The 15,507-nt window shown below is 45.0% G+C and overlaps 1 protein-coding gene across 1 annotated transcript in view; it reads left to right on the top strand.

Annotated features, from left to right (window-relative positions):
* IL11RA (interleukin 11 receptor subunit alpha) overlaps window positions 1-15,507 on the top strand; it is a 72,743-nt gene that overhangs the window by 20,904 nt on the left and 36,332 nt on the right. Inside the window, exon 5 of the mRNA XM_075581703.1 lies at window positions 2,163-2,277. Coding sequence (XP_075437818.1) covers window positions 2,163-2,277 — 115 coding nt within the window. The remainder of the gene's footprint in view (window positions 1-2,162; window positions 2,278-15,507) is intronic.

The following is a 15,507-nucleotide window of genomic DNA, read 5'->3' as shown; positions in this document are numbered from 1 at the left end:
TAGCTGTGATTGTTATTTGGAGAGATACTTTCCCAGTTGTATAAATATTTGGAAACAAAGCCATGGAGACTGATAGAAACCAGGGAACGTACCGTGCGCGTAACATTCACAGGAGATACCTCTGGGAACTGTACGGGTTCGTGCGTCCGCAGTCTGAGCTGGGAAGGACACTGTCACAGCGAAGGATACAGCACCTTACGGAAACAACACAAAGCTTGTGCACATGCTGGTACAACCCTTTATAGTCTGAAGCTGATGGGTGGTTGTAAGCAAGGCATTGTAGTATTGTCTTGTGTGGTGAAACATAAATGATAGGATAAGAATTCCGAAATAAAGGAACAAATCCTCAGTACCCCAGAGAAAGGCAAAAGATTCTGTATCTTCTTATAGCTTTGATGGACGGTGCATGTCTCTTCAAATGTGGCCACACTACAGTACATATCTATCGGAAAATATAGAACAAGAGGCATTACACTGCCAAAGTAACACTCACAGTTGTAGTATTAAACCTCTCTAACTCACTGCCCCACACCTCTGGAATTTCCTTCACCTCAATATCTGGCTGACACCCTCTCTCGCCACCTTTAGGGCCTTTCTTAAAACACACCTCTTTAATAAAGCATATGGGTAGCTCCGCTGGCTGATCCTATACATCTCATATGCACTGACCTTGCAGATGCACCCTCCAGAAAGCTCTCCTACTGTCTCTGTAAGTTCCCCCCACTTACCACTTAGATTGTAAGCTCTTCGGGTCAGGGACTCCTTTTCCTTTTGTTTTATGTCTGAAGCACTTGTTCCCTGTATGTGTTATAATATTATGTTGGAGTGTATTGTAAAGCGCTATGTACCTGGATGGTGCTATATAAATAAAGATATATATATATATATATATATATATATATATATATATATATATATATATATATATAAGCAAAACGATACTGTGTGATGGCGAATATCAAAGGCAGCACTCCAAAGGGTTGTCAAAGGAATATATTTTATTAACAAGACATCATTCCGATATATATATATATGGTCTGAGAGAATGTATGTACAGTATATATATATATATATATATATATATATATATATTACAGTGTTCGACAAACCTATACATTTGCTCGCCCCGGGCGAGTAAATATTGGCCCCAGCAGCACACGTTTGGTACTAGGTGGCGAGTAGATTTTTTTGTGTGGCGAGTAAATTTTTTGGTGATTTGTCAACCACTGTGTATATATATATATATATATATATATATATATATATATATATATATATATATATATATATATATATATATACTGTACATACATTGTCTCAGACCATATTACATAGCACTCATTCGTAGTGGAAAACAGCCTGCCTTTATTTCCAATGAACAAACAGGGCATCAAAAAAAGTGACATTTCAGTCCCACCATGGGCCTTTTAATTGTTTCAAATTTTTTATTGTTTTTTGAGAGAATGACATCAAATAACAGGTTTCAACATACATCTGTTACAACTTCACAGTGTACAAAGAGAATAAATATTAAACATTATATTACAACATAAATAATACTCTTGTTGTCTTCTTTATCTTATAACCTAACTTACAACCATTGAATTCTACAAAACATTGTATATTTTATTTTTTTGAAATTTTAACAGCCTATTTAGGAAGCCGCCGCTTCCGGCATCTCTCTCAGAGAAAATCAAGGATAGAGGAGAAAAAAGCAAGAAAGAAGAGGGAGGGGGAGTGGCCTATTAACTCCAGTCTTGTATGGTCCCTATGTTTTATTATTAATTGTCTGGCCATACTGACCAAACCTTAAGGAACTTATAAACCTTTTGACTTAGCTGTGCCGAGAGGAGTTCCATGGGCCTTTTATTGTAGGTGATCTCTTCAACAAATAATGACCTCTCGCCCAACCTACATAAAAAAAGGTAAAGATATTTCTTATAGGTAGATGCTTGTGGGGAGATAGGGTAGAGAGCAAGGTGGGTAGGTAGGTGAATAAGAATTCCTGCACGCACTCACACGATACACGTATAGGCTTTAAGGACTTTGGGAATAAACATGTAAATTAACCAATGCTTAAAACCTATACACCTGCATTTCTACACCCCAAATTCATTCACATGAGGTTGAATAATGACGATCTCCAATGATTTTGGTTTCAGACCCCCCAGGGATGCCATCTGTCTCCTGCAGAGCTTCAGATTACGAGAACTTCTCCTGCTATTGGAAGTCTAATGTGGAGACTCTGCTCCCTACGCGATACATTGCATCCTACAGGTGAGATTTTGCTGTGTAAAGGAAGGTACATTAAATCGTACAAGTCGGGCTCTAGCGTTTTACACAGTAGTTACATACATGTCATGGTTTACTTCCCATTAGATACATGCCATGGTTTACTTCCCATTAGATACATGCCATGGTTTACTTCCCATTAGATACATGCCATGGTTTACTTCCCATTAGATATATGCCATGGTTTACTTCCCATTAGATATATGCCATGGTTTACTTCCCATTAGATACATGCCATGGTTTAGTTCCCATTAGATACATGCCATGGTTTACTTCCCATAAGATACATGTCATGGTTTTCTTCCCATTAGATACATGCCATGGTTTACTTCCCATTAGATACATGTCATGGTTTACTTCCCATTATATACATGCCATGGTTTACTTCCCATTAGATACATGTCATGGTTTACTTCCCATTATATACATGCCATGGTTTACTTCCCATTAGATACATGCCATGGTTTACTTCCCATTAGATATATGCCATGGTTTACTTCCCATTACATACTGTGACAAACGGCTTACTCCGGGGCTCCGCCGTCTGTCCGGGACTGTTAGAACACGGTCTTTTAGGGTAGGTTAAATGATGAGACGTCACGTACTGTTCCTTTAAACAGGCTATGCCTGGTTTATTCAGTCCCAGGCACTGAGACTGGACACAGTTTAAACAGAAAACAAAGCCAAACAAAAAGCTGCTCGTCTGAGCGATAACTTAAACTTAGATGTCCCTGACTCAGAGTTGGAAGTGGCTTATCCACTTCCACCAACAAAATAAGTACCTTTGCAGTCTTTAGACAAACTAACAGAATGAATGAAGCGATTTGGGAAAGAGGCTTTCTCACCCCTCTGCAGTTCAGCAGCCTTCCAGGCTCTTGGGCGGGGCCCAGAGGAAACAGGAAACAGGTCTTATATACCTGAACTCTAATCAGCATGACAGGTGACAGAAAACAGGCAGCAGACAAACTGTGGAATGGAGTGCCTGTACCACGAGGCTGCCCTGTTCAGCTTAGACAGGACAGAAACTGTTCAGTATCCTGGGAGCCCTGTATATGGAGTTTATTACCAACCCCTGGTTTCTGTCACATATCCTCCCCCCCAGCTCAGACCTCGAGGGGTGAGCGACCATGGATATTAGGGAGTGCATCCTTGACAACCCGTCGGCATTGCCATGTTTGTGCCCCGACCTGTGTTCCACAGAAAATTTAAAGGGCTGTAGGCTTAGGAACCACCTGGTCACCCTAGCGTTCTTCTCCCTATTTTGACAAATCCAGGTAAGGGGTGCATGATCTGTGACCAATCGGAACTTTCTCCCCAACAGATAATACTTGAGTGTCTCTACAGCCCACTTTATTGCGAGACACTCTTTCTCGACTATGGAGTAATTTTTCTCCTGGGGATTTAGTTTCCTACTTAAATAAAGGATGGGGTGCTCCTCCCCTTGAGACTCCTGGGAGAGTACCGCCCCCAGCCCTACCTCAGATGCGTCGGTTTGGACTACGAACTCTTTGGAGAAGTCAGGTGTGACCAACACTGGTTGGGCACAGAGAGCTTCTTTCAGGCTTCTAAAGGCCTGTTCGGCTTCGGGGGACCACTTTACCATTAGCGGTCCTCTTGCTTTTGTGAGGTCGGTTAGTGGGGTTGCCTTAGTTGCAAAATTGGGAATAAACCTCCTATAGTAGCCAATTAACCCCAAAAAGGTCCTTACTTGTTTTTTTGTGACTGGCCTTGGCCAATTTTGTATCGCCTCTACTTTGAGTGTTTGTGGTTTGAGTAACCCTCTACCAATAGAATACCCCAGATACTTGGCCTCCTCCAGACCAATAGTGCATTTAGCGGGGTTAGCAGTTAGTCCAGCAGACCGAACTGCGTCGAGCACAGCTTGGACCTTTGGAAGGTGGGACTGCCAATCTTCACTATGGATTACCACATCATCCAGGTAGGCGGCAGCGTACCGAACGTGTGGTTTTAAAATTTTATCCATCATTCTTTGGAATGTGGCGGGAGCTCCATGTAAGCCAAAAGGCAGCACCTTATATTGAAAGAGGCCGTCTGGGGTTGAGAAGGCTGTTTTTTCTTTTGCCCTTTCTGTGAGGGGAACCTGCCAGTACCCTTTTGTTAGGTCTAGGGTTGTGAGATATCGGGCTTTGCCCAGTCTCTCTACAAGTTCATCCACCCTGGGCATAGGATAAGTATCAAATTTTGACACCGCGTTTAGTTTCCGGTAGTCATTACAAAACCTTGTTGTACCGTCTGGCTTTGGGACTAAAACTATAGGGCTGTTCCACCCACTTTGGGATTCCTCAATTACGCCTAGTTTTAGCATTTTTTTAACCTCTAAACTTATAGCCTCTCTCTTGGCCTCTGGGATTCGGTACGGTTTAAGGTTAACTCGGACCCCCGGTTCAGAGACTATGTCATGTTTAATTACGTTAGTTTTACCTGGCTGTGTAGAGAAGATTTCTTTGTTCCTTCTCACTAAACTCTGGACCTCTCGTTTCTGATGCACGGACAGTGTTTCAGCTATGCTAACCTCTGGGTCAGTTTCTTGATTCTCTGACGGACCTGGGGGTACTAGGGTTAACAAGACCTCTCTATCTTTCCAGGGCTTGAGTAGGTTTATATGGTAAATTTGCTCAGGTTTCCTCCTACCTGGCTGCCTTACCCTATAATTTACTTCTCCCACTCTTTCCAAAACCTCATATGGCCCATGCCATTTAGCAAGGAATTTACTCTCCACGGTGGGAACCAGAACTAGTACCCTATCACCTGGAAAAAAAATTCTGACCCTAGCACCCTTATTATACGTATTCCTTTGTGCTTCTTGAGCTTTCTCCATGTGTTCGCTCACTATGGGTAGGACTGCAGCAATGCGGTCCTGCATTTGGGCAACATGCTCTATTACACTTCTGTAAGGGGTAACCTCGTGTTCCCAAGTTTCTTTGGCTATATCCAGTAAGCCTCTTGGATGTCGGCCATACAATAGTTCAAACGGGGAGAAGCCTGTGGATGACTGGGGAACTTCCCTAATGGCAAATAACAGGTATGGTAACAAACAGTCCCAGTTTTTCCCATCCTTATCGACCGCCCGGCGTAACATGCTCTTTAAGGTTTTATTGAACCTTTCCACTAAACCATCTGTTTGTGGATGATAGACTGAGGTTCTGAGATGCTTGATTTTTAGGAGTTTACATAGCTCTTTTGTTACTTGGGACATAAATGGTGTTCCCTGGTCAGATAAGATCTCTTTAGGAATTCCGACCCGGGAAAACAGAAGTACTAACTCTTTTGCTATGTTTTTAGCAGAGGTGCTACGTAGGGGAACTGCCTCCGGATATCGGGTAGCATAATCTAATATTACCAATATATGCTGATGTCCCCTAGCAGACTTTATTAGGGGTCCTACTAGATCCATAGCAATCCGGTCAAATGGTACCTCTATTATGGGAAGGGGTACCAATGGGCTGCGGTATGCTTTGAACGGGGCGGTGATCTGACATTCTGGGCATGAGGAACAATAGTTTGTAATTTCTGCCAGAACCCCAGGCCAATAAAAGCTTCGGAGAACCTTTTCTTTTGTCTTTTCCACCCCTAGGTGTCCCCCCAATGGATGACTATGTGCGAGGTGTAATACTACGTTACGGAATGTCCGTGGTACCAACAATTGTTTAGTTGTAACTGATTTTCTTTTATCAACCCGATATACTAGGTCGTTCTCTACCTCGAAGTAGGGGTAAGCAAGTGACCTATCTGGTTGGCCATGAGTACTATTCTGGTCCCGTATATTTCCCCTTGCTACCGCTAATGTGGGGTCCTCCCACTGGGCCTTCTTAAAACTCCCAGGACTGACCTCTAGGTCAGCGAGGGTCTTATCCTGTACTGGGGTGGTAAGTGCCTGATCAACATCTTGATTTGGGGTATTCCCTACCAAAGTAGTGATGGGGAAGGGAATTTCACAGCACTCCTCCTTTTCCCCTTTCTTATTTGGGCCCTCGTCAACCTCCATTTCTGAAAAAGGGAAAGGATTTGTTTCTTCTAACACTTCGTTATGGTCTGCTATTGAACTCTGGGCGCTATTCTGAGCTGGGGACCACATTTTTAGAAAATGGGGAAAGTCGGTCCCTATTAACACATCATGTGCCAGTTTGGGTACAACACCCACCTTGAAATCTAAAGAACCAAATTCTGTTTAAAAAAAAACATCAACAGTGGAATATTCATGATTATCCCCATGTATACAACAAATTGCCACTCTTTGTGAACTGTTTACCTGTTTCTTCTTAATGGGCAATAGGTATTCGGACACTAGTGTGACCATACTCCCAGAGTCAAGAAGTGCCCGAACCCTCTTACCATTAACCTTTACAAATGCCCACAGATGGTTATTCAAGGGGTCCTCTGGGCTAGGGCCCATACATTGGGACAACAGCGAATAAGGTTCCACGCTGTTGCATTGCATGGGCTCCTCATTTAGTGGGCAGATTTTTGCTGTGTGGCCCCTCTCATGACAATTTACACATGTAGGTACATAGTCTGTGTCCCACTTAGAGCCTTTTCCCGGCTCCCCATGTTGGCTATTGCCCTTAGTGTGCGAACCACTGTTGCTGGTGCTGCGTGAAGGTGGTCGCCGCTCTTCAGCTCCCCTTAACCCCGGTACCCTTTTACCGTCTCTGGAAGAGTCCTGGAACCTCGGGTAGTGGGGTTGCTCCACGACTGTGGGTTGCGGGTGCTCTCCTGCTGCATTGTACCTTTCTACGAGGGCCACAAGCTCATCCGCATTGTGGGGGTCACTCCGACTGACCCAATGGCGTAAGGCAGAGGGAAGTTTCCTCAAGAACTGGTCCATGACCAACCGTTCCACGATGTGGCTTGCTGAGTTGATCTCGGGTTGTAGCCACTTCCGGGCGAGGTGGATGAGGTCATACATCTGGCTTCGGGTGGCTTTATCCATCGTGAAGGACCATGCGTGAAACCTTTGGGCGCGAACAGCCGTGGTTACGCCGAGGCGGGCGAGGATCTCGAACTTCAATTTTGCATAGACGTTAGCTTCGGCTGGCTCTAGATCAAAGTAAGCCTTCTGGGGTTCGCCGCTTAGGAAGGGTGCGATTAGACCAGCCCACTCAGCTTCTGGCCATCCCTCTCTCTGTGCCGTGCGTTCAAACGTGAGAAGATAGGCTTCCACATCATCCGAGGGTCCCATCTTCTGAAGGTAGTGGCTTGCCCTGGTCATTTTCGGAACTGGGGCTGCCGCTGCCAGTGGAAGGTTACTGATAGTCTCCCTCAGGATCTCGAGTTCCTGCTGTAAGCCCTGAGCGAACCGCTGTTGCTCCTCTTTCAGCAAGCGGTTTGTCTCTTGCTGGTTTGCATTCGCCTGTTGCAGGGCTTCATTCGCGTCTCTCTGGACAGCGACATTGCGTACCAGCGCACTCACCACGTCTTCCATCTTGTTTGGAGAGAGAAAAAAAAAACCTTTTTTTTTTTTCTTTAAAGTTCTTTAACCCCCAGACCTTTTAGTGTTCTGCCCGCATTCTCCACCATATGTGACAAACGGCTTACTCCGGGGCTCCACCGTCTGTCCGGGACTGTTAGAACACGGTCTTTTAGGGTAGGTTAAATGATGAGACGTCACGTACTGTTCCTTTAAACAGGCTATGCCTGGTTTATTCAGTCCCAGGCACTGAGACTGCCACAGTTTAAACAGAAAACAAAGCCAAACAAAAAGCTGCTCGTCTGAGCGATAACTTAAACTTAGATGTCCCTGACTCAGAGTTGGAAGTGGCTTATCCACTTCCACCAACAAAATAAGTACCTTAGCAGTCTTTAGACAAACTAACAGAATGAATGAAGCGATTTGGGAAAGAGGCTTTCTCACCCCTCTGCAGTTCAGCAGCCTTCCAGGCTCTTGGGCGGGGGCCCAGAGGAAACAGGAAACAGGTCTTATATACCTGAACTCTAATCAGCATGACAGGTGACAGAAAACAGGCAGCAGACAAACTGTGGAATGGAGTGCCTGTACCACGAGGCTGCCCTGTTCAGCTTAGACAGGACAGAAACTGTTCAGTATCCTGGGAGCCCTGTATATGGAGTTTATTACCAACCCCTGGTTTCTGTCACAATACATGCCATGGTTTACTTCCTATTAGATACATGTCATGATTTTCTTCCCATTTGATATATGTCACGGTTTACTTCCCATTACATACATGTCATGGTTTACTTCCCATTACATACATGTCATGGTTTACTTCCCATTACATACATGTCATGGTTTACTTCCCATTACATACATGTCATGGGTTACTTCCCATTAGATACATGATACATGGAATTGTACATGTCCTATTATTTTCCCTTAGATGCACTGACTTGTACATGTCATGATTTGCACACGTCCCCCTCCCTCCCTCCCCCCCCCCCCCCCGTCACCCCACAGTGAATTTCTCGGCGCTGGTGGAAGCCGCGTGATCCAGACCGCGGGTTCCCCCTAGCACCGAGAACACAGGGGCAGCCTACATCGGTCTCACAGAAAAGGCTCCCATTAAAATCAAGAGGATTTTTTTTATGTTGACACATTTCTTTTGCCCCAGAATGAATTCTCTTTTGCCCCAGAATGAATTCTCTTTTGCCCCAGAATGAATTCTCTTTTGCCCCAGAATGAATTCTCTCTGGCCTTGGTGCGTAGACCCGTTGGATGGTAAGCTCTGACAGGCAGGGACTTTTGCACGAAGAAACATCGATGCAAATCTCCATGTACACTGCAGAGCTGCACAATAGCAATTAGTATGATTAGAAGGTGGTATGGAGTTATTTGATCTCCTTTGCTGATGGAAAATGCATCGCTCTGCAGCGTGTTACCGGTCTCTCGAGCCGTCTACCTTCCCCTGTTCTTACTAATCCAGCGTCTCCTGGAATTCTCCGTGTTTATACAGCACCTCCAATCACAGCACACGTGCCAGCTGAGAAACAGGCCATTTATTATCGGGCCTGGCTCAGCTGCGATCCGGCACAAGAATACTGTATAAGGGCAGACTGTATTCCCTGTCCCAATCCTTTCTCTTTCCCCTTCATTGCTGACCTCTCTGGTCTAAATAAAACGTTGGGAATACGTGACAAGGGATGGAAACAGATGACCATTTATGTCCAAGCAGCTACCTGACCGCAGGTTACCTATTTCGGTCTTTGGGATCAATGTAATACAATTTAAGTGGCATTTTGAACCTTTTTATTTATTTATAAAAATGTGTTACCAGGAAGTAATACATTGAGAGTTACCTCTCGTTTTCACGTATGTTCTGGGCACAGAGTTATAACAATACACGGTTACATTAAAGGAACAGGGTTCATTTCAGCTTGTCTATTATTATTATCATCGTTTATTTGTATAGCGCCAACATATACCGCAGTGCAGTACAAGGGGTGTCGAAGACTGAGCCTCTGATTGAGCCACCTGTGCAGAAGCAGGGATATTCTGAAAACCTGACCTGTTGGAGGTGGGTGTGGGGGGGTTTGGACTGGGGTTGAGCGTTGCTACAATATAGCGACAGGCAAGTTAATGTGTGTCATTAAATAGCGCTTTCTAAAGGAACTTTCTCACAGCGGCAGCTCTGACACCCCAAAGGGCTGTATCTGTGTTTATTAAGGTAACATGCAATGTACCACACCCCAATGTATCAAGGCGAAAGTGGGGCGATTTTGGGGCGAAACAATTGCATGAGATTTATGGAGGGAGAAAGAACGGTTGGTTTCAGTGTGAGGTTTTGAGCGGTACATGTGGGGGGGGCTTTTAGCCCTGAACTGCAATGTCACCAGTTACTTTAATGGTAGAAACATGTAGCCTCTTGCACACGTCTATAGAATAAATCCTGCAGTAACAGTTCTCCCGTACAGCATTTACCGGGCTGCAGGGTGTTCACTGCTGTATCTTTTTAATTCCTTGTTTCAAATTACCGATCCCCGATCACTGACACAAACATGCATCATCCGGGCACAATGTACTTAACATGCATCATCCGGGCACAATGTACTTAACATGCATCATCCGGGCACAATGTACTTAACATGCATCATCCGGGCACAATGTACTTAACATGCATCATCCGGGCACAATGTACTTAACATGCATCATCCGGGCACAATGTACTTAACATGCATCATCCGGGCACAATGTACTTAACATGCATCATCCGGGCACAATGTACTTAACATACATCATCCGGGCACAATGTACTTAACATGCATCATCTGGGCACAATGTACTTAACATGCATCATCCGGGCACAATGTACTTAACATGCATCATCCGGGCACAATGTACTTAACATGCATCATCCGGGCACAATGTACTTAACATGCATCATCCGGGCACAATGTACTTAACATGCATCATCCGGGCACAATGTACTTAACATGCATCATCCGGGCACAATGTACTTAACATGCATCATCCGGGCACAATGTACTTAACATGCATCATCCATGCACAATGTACTTAACATGCATCATCCGGGCACAATGTACTTAACATGCATCATCCGGGCACAATGTACTTAACATGCATCATCCGGGCACAATGTACTTAACATGCATCACCCGGGCACAATGTACTTAACATGCATCATCTGTGCACAATGTACTTAACATACATCACCCGGGCACAATGTACTTAACATGCATCATCCGGGCACAATGTACTTAACATGCATCATCCATGCACAATGTACTTAACATGCATCATCCGGGCACAATGTACTTAACATGCATCATCCGGGCATAATGTACTTAACATGCATCATCTGTGCACAATGTACTTAACATGCATCATCCGGGCACAATGTACTTAACATACATCATCCGTGCACAATGTACTTAACATGCATCATCCGGGCACAATGTACTTAACATGCATCATCCGGGCACAATGTACTTAACATACATCACCCGGGCACAATGTACTTAACATGCATCATCCGGGCACAATGTACTTAACATGCATCATCTGGGCACAATGTATTTAACATGCATCATCTGTGCACAATGTACTTAACATGCAACATCCGGGCACAATGTACTTAACATGCATCATCTGTGCACAATGTACTTAACATGCATCATCCGGGCACAATGTACTTAACATGCATCATCTGTGCACAATGTACTTAACATGCATCATCCGGGCACAATGTACTTAACATGCATCATCTGTGCACAATGTACTTAACATGCATCATCCGGGCACAATGTACTTAACATGCATCACCCGGGCACAATGTACTTAACATGCATCACCCGGGCACAATGTACTTAACATGCATCATCACTGCACAATGTACTTAACATACATCACCCGGGCACAATGTACTTAACATGCATCACCCGGGCACAATGTACTTAACATGCATCATCTGGGCACAATGTATTTAACATGCATCATCTGTGCACAATGTACTTAACATGCATCATCCGGGCACAATGTACTTAACATGCATCATCTGTGCACAATGTACTTAACATGCATCATCCGGGCACAATGTACTTAACATGCATCATCTGTGCACAATGTACTTAACATGCATCATCCGGGCACAATGTACTTAACATGCATCATCTGTGCACAATGTACTTAACATGCATCACCCGGGCACAATGTACTTAACATGCATCATCCGGGCACAATGTACTTAACATACATCATCCAAGCACAATGTACTTAACATGCATCATCCGGGCACAATGTACTTAACATGCATCATCTGTGCACAATGTACTTAACATGCATCATCTGTGCACAATGTACTTAACATGCATCATCCGGGCACAATGTACTTAACATGCATCATCTGTGCACAATGTACTTAACATACATCACCCGGGCACAATGTACTTAACATGCATCATCCGGGCACAATGTACTTAACACGCATCATCCGGGCACAATGTACTTAACATGCATCATCTGGGCACAATGTACTTAACATGCATCATCCATGCACAATGTACTTAACATGCATCATCTGGGCACATTGTACTTAACATGCATCATCCGGGCACAATGTACTTAACATGCATCATCCGGGCACAATGTACTTAACATGCATCATCCGGGCACACTGTACTTAACATGCATCATCCGGGCACAATTTAATTAAGTGAACTGAAGTACATTGTGCATGTATAACGCATGTTAAATACATTGTGCCCGGATGATGCATGTTAAGTATATTATACATGGATGATGCATGTTAAGTATATTATACATGGATGATGCATGTTAAGTATATTATACATGGATGATGCATGTTAAGTACATTGTGCACAGATGATGCATGTTAAGTACATTGTGCACAGATGATGCATGTTAAGTACATTGTGCCCGGATGATGCATGTTAAGTATATTATACATGGATGATGCATGTTAAGTACATTGTGCACAGATGATGCATGTTAAGTACATTGTGCACAGATGATGCATGTTAAGTACATTGTGCACAGATGATGCATGTTAAGTACATTGTGCACAGATGATGCATGTTAAGTACATTGTGCCCGGATGATGCATGTTAAGTATATTATACATGGATGATGCATGTTAAGTACATTGTGCACAGATGATGCATGTTAAGTACATTGTGCACAGATGATGCATGTTAAGTACATTGTGCAGAGATGATGCATGTTAAGTATATTATGCACGGATGATGCATGTTAACATGCATCCGGGCACAATGTACTTAACATGCATCATCTGTGCACAATGTACTTAACATGCATCATCCATGTATAATATACTTAACATGCATCATCTGTGCACAATGTACTTGTATATAGTATAGCACTATTCTTTGAGTGGGAGTAACACTAAGTGGAGTGTTACTCTGCCGCCGCTGATCATTCCGGGGCAAAGGTTTCCCAGCTGAGAACTGGATCAGTGAAGGATGATTGTAGTACAAACCGAGCAATGCTCTGCAGGTGCAAAGTGAAGGAGCGCAGGGTCCTGGAGGATTGAATCGGGAGATACACACTGACGCCGTGCGTGGGGTGCGGAGGATTGAATCGGGAGATACACACTGACGCCGTGCGCGGGGCGCGGAGGATTGAATCGGGAGATACACACTGACGCCGTGCGTGGGGCGCGGAGGATTGAATCGGGAGATACACACTGACGCCGTGCGCGGGGCGCGGAGGATTGAATCGGGAGATACATACTGACGCCGTGCGCGGGGCGCGGAGGATTTCCATGGGATAAACAGGTTGATTAGCAGCTACTCATTAAAAGGCGTATTGACAAATAGGCAGGTGCTCATTAACATGTCAATGTGTGTTGCATAACAGCGATGATCTGCAGGTGGCGGGTAAGTGGGGGGATTAATGGTAGATAAACAGCGAAGTTCTGCAGGTGTGAAGGGCATTGAGGGATTACCGTTTAATAAGCCCAGCTCCGCTCTGCCGGTTCCCCTGACACCACGGAGGTGATATAGTTAGTGTCTGGATACATGTAAATGCCTTTACATTGCACCAGAGCCCCAGACTGACCCATAGCTCCGCTCCTGTGCCCTCCACACACAGGTCCCATTCAACAGGTTCTGGCACTTCTTCCCTATCGCTGCTGCTGCTGGCAGGTACAGGAAGGAGGGCAGGGGGCCTCGTTCCTCACATTTGTGTGCTCCGTCACCCAGCCTCCAGACTGAGAGGATCCATTGATGTGTGTTTCTGCTGGAGGGGTCACCCCATTCTTGTAGGGGTTTGTAATCGGAGGTCAGTATCCTGGGACTGGCCGTGATGGATGTTACTAGCCTACCCTGTGTGTGATGGGACGTTTACCGTAGCAGACCTGCTGTATGGTGGCCGGTTCTGAGGGTCTGAGCCAGTCCCTGCAAGAACTGTGCTCGATCTTCTCTCTACAAAGCAAAGGATGCTGGGAGGTCTATGGCCCATATATAAAACCTATTGATATCACTAGGATTTGGCCCTGGAATTGCCCCACTCTTGGCCCTGGAATTGCCCCACTCTTGGCCCTGGAATTGCCCCACTCTTGGCCCTGGAATTGCCCCACTCTTGGCCCTGGAATTGCCCCACTCTTGGCCCTGGAATTGCCCCACTCTTGGCCCTGGAATTGCCCCACTCTTGGCCCTGGAATTGCCCCACTCTTGCCTTGATGCATATTTCCCCTTGAGAATAGGAAACTCTTTGCAGAAAGGCGGCAATGTTTGTGTGTCGGGCGTGTTGGGAAGGACTTAGAAGACTCGCATTATAATGGTACAGATCAGGACTGGCCAACTCCAGTCCTCAAGAGCCACCAACAGCCCAGGTTTCAGGAAATCCTGGCTAAAGCACAGGTGGCTCAATCAGTGGCTCAGTCGAAGACTGCACAGGTGGCTCTTCACCACAGGTGGCTCAGTCTTTGACTTTGTGCTGAAGCAGGGATATCCTGAAAACCTGGGCTGTTGGTGGCACTTGAGGACTGGAGTTGGCCACCCCTGGTATAGATGAAGTTGTGGACATCATTTCTTGTCCATGTGTTAGCTACAAAAACACTTCCACTCGTGTGTGTCTGGGTGTGCAGTGTGTCCCTACCCATTTGCAGACTGTGCTTGAATATTTGATGGAGGACGGTCAGTGTGTAAGTTTGGGGGACTGAGAAATGTCGGTGTGTGTGAGTACTTGGGGAGCATCTCTATGTATGTGGGAGCTTGAGGGTGTATATTTGGGAGGGGTTCTTTGCTTATACAGAGACGGTTTTGTGTGTCTTTGGTATTGCATCGCGGCTCCTCGAGCAGTGAGGGTGTTGATGTAGGCTGCGAGTAGTTTTTCTTTAACATTGCTGGTCTTATAATCGCACGGGGACAGTGCGACAGAGGCGTGCTTTTCCCCTAAAGCGTATGGGTGCCATTTGTAACAGGAACACTTTTCCCCACCAATTACACATTTGGTCTTATTTGTTCATCAGAAAGAGGTAAGGTCACAAAATGAATGTTATCTGGATGTTTCACAAAATAGTTTTGGAGAATCGCAAACCTTATTTTGTCTGCAGAGCGACTTAACGTATTTGACAATATCAAGAACAGATTTGGTAAACCTGTGTTGACCGCATACCTGTTGTCGGTCATTTTGTTGACAAACTGCATCCCCGGGGTCAGTGAGGGCTCAACTCCAGTACTCAAGCCCCCGCCAACAGGTCAGGTTTTCAGGATATCGCAGCTTCAGCACAAGTGGCTCAA

This window comes from Ascaphus truei, chromosome 1, assembly GCF_040206685.1.
Source record: "Ascaphus truei isolate aAscTru1 chromosome 1, aAscTru1.hap1, whole genome shotgun sequence".
Lineage (NCBI taxonomy): Eukaryota > Metazoa > Chordata > Amphibia > Anura > Ascaphidae > Ascaphus > Ascaphus truei.
Note: the sequence above shows the minus strand (reverse complement) of the source record. Positions and strands in the feature narration are given on the sequence as shown.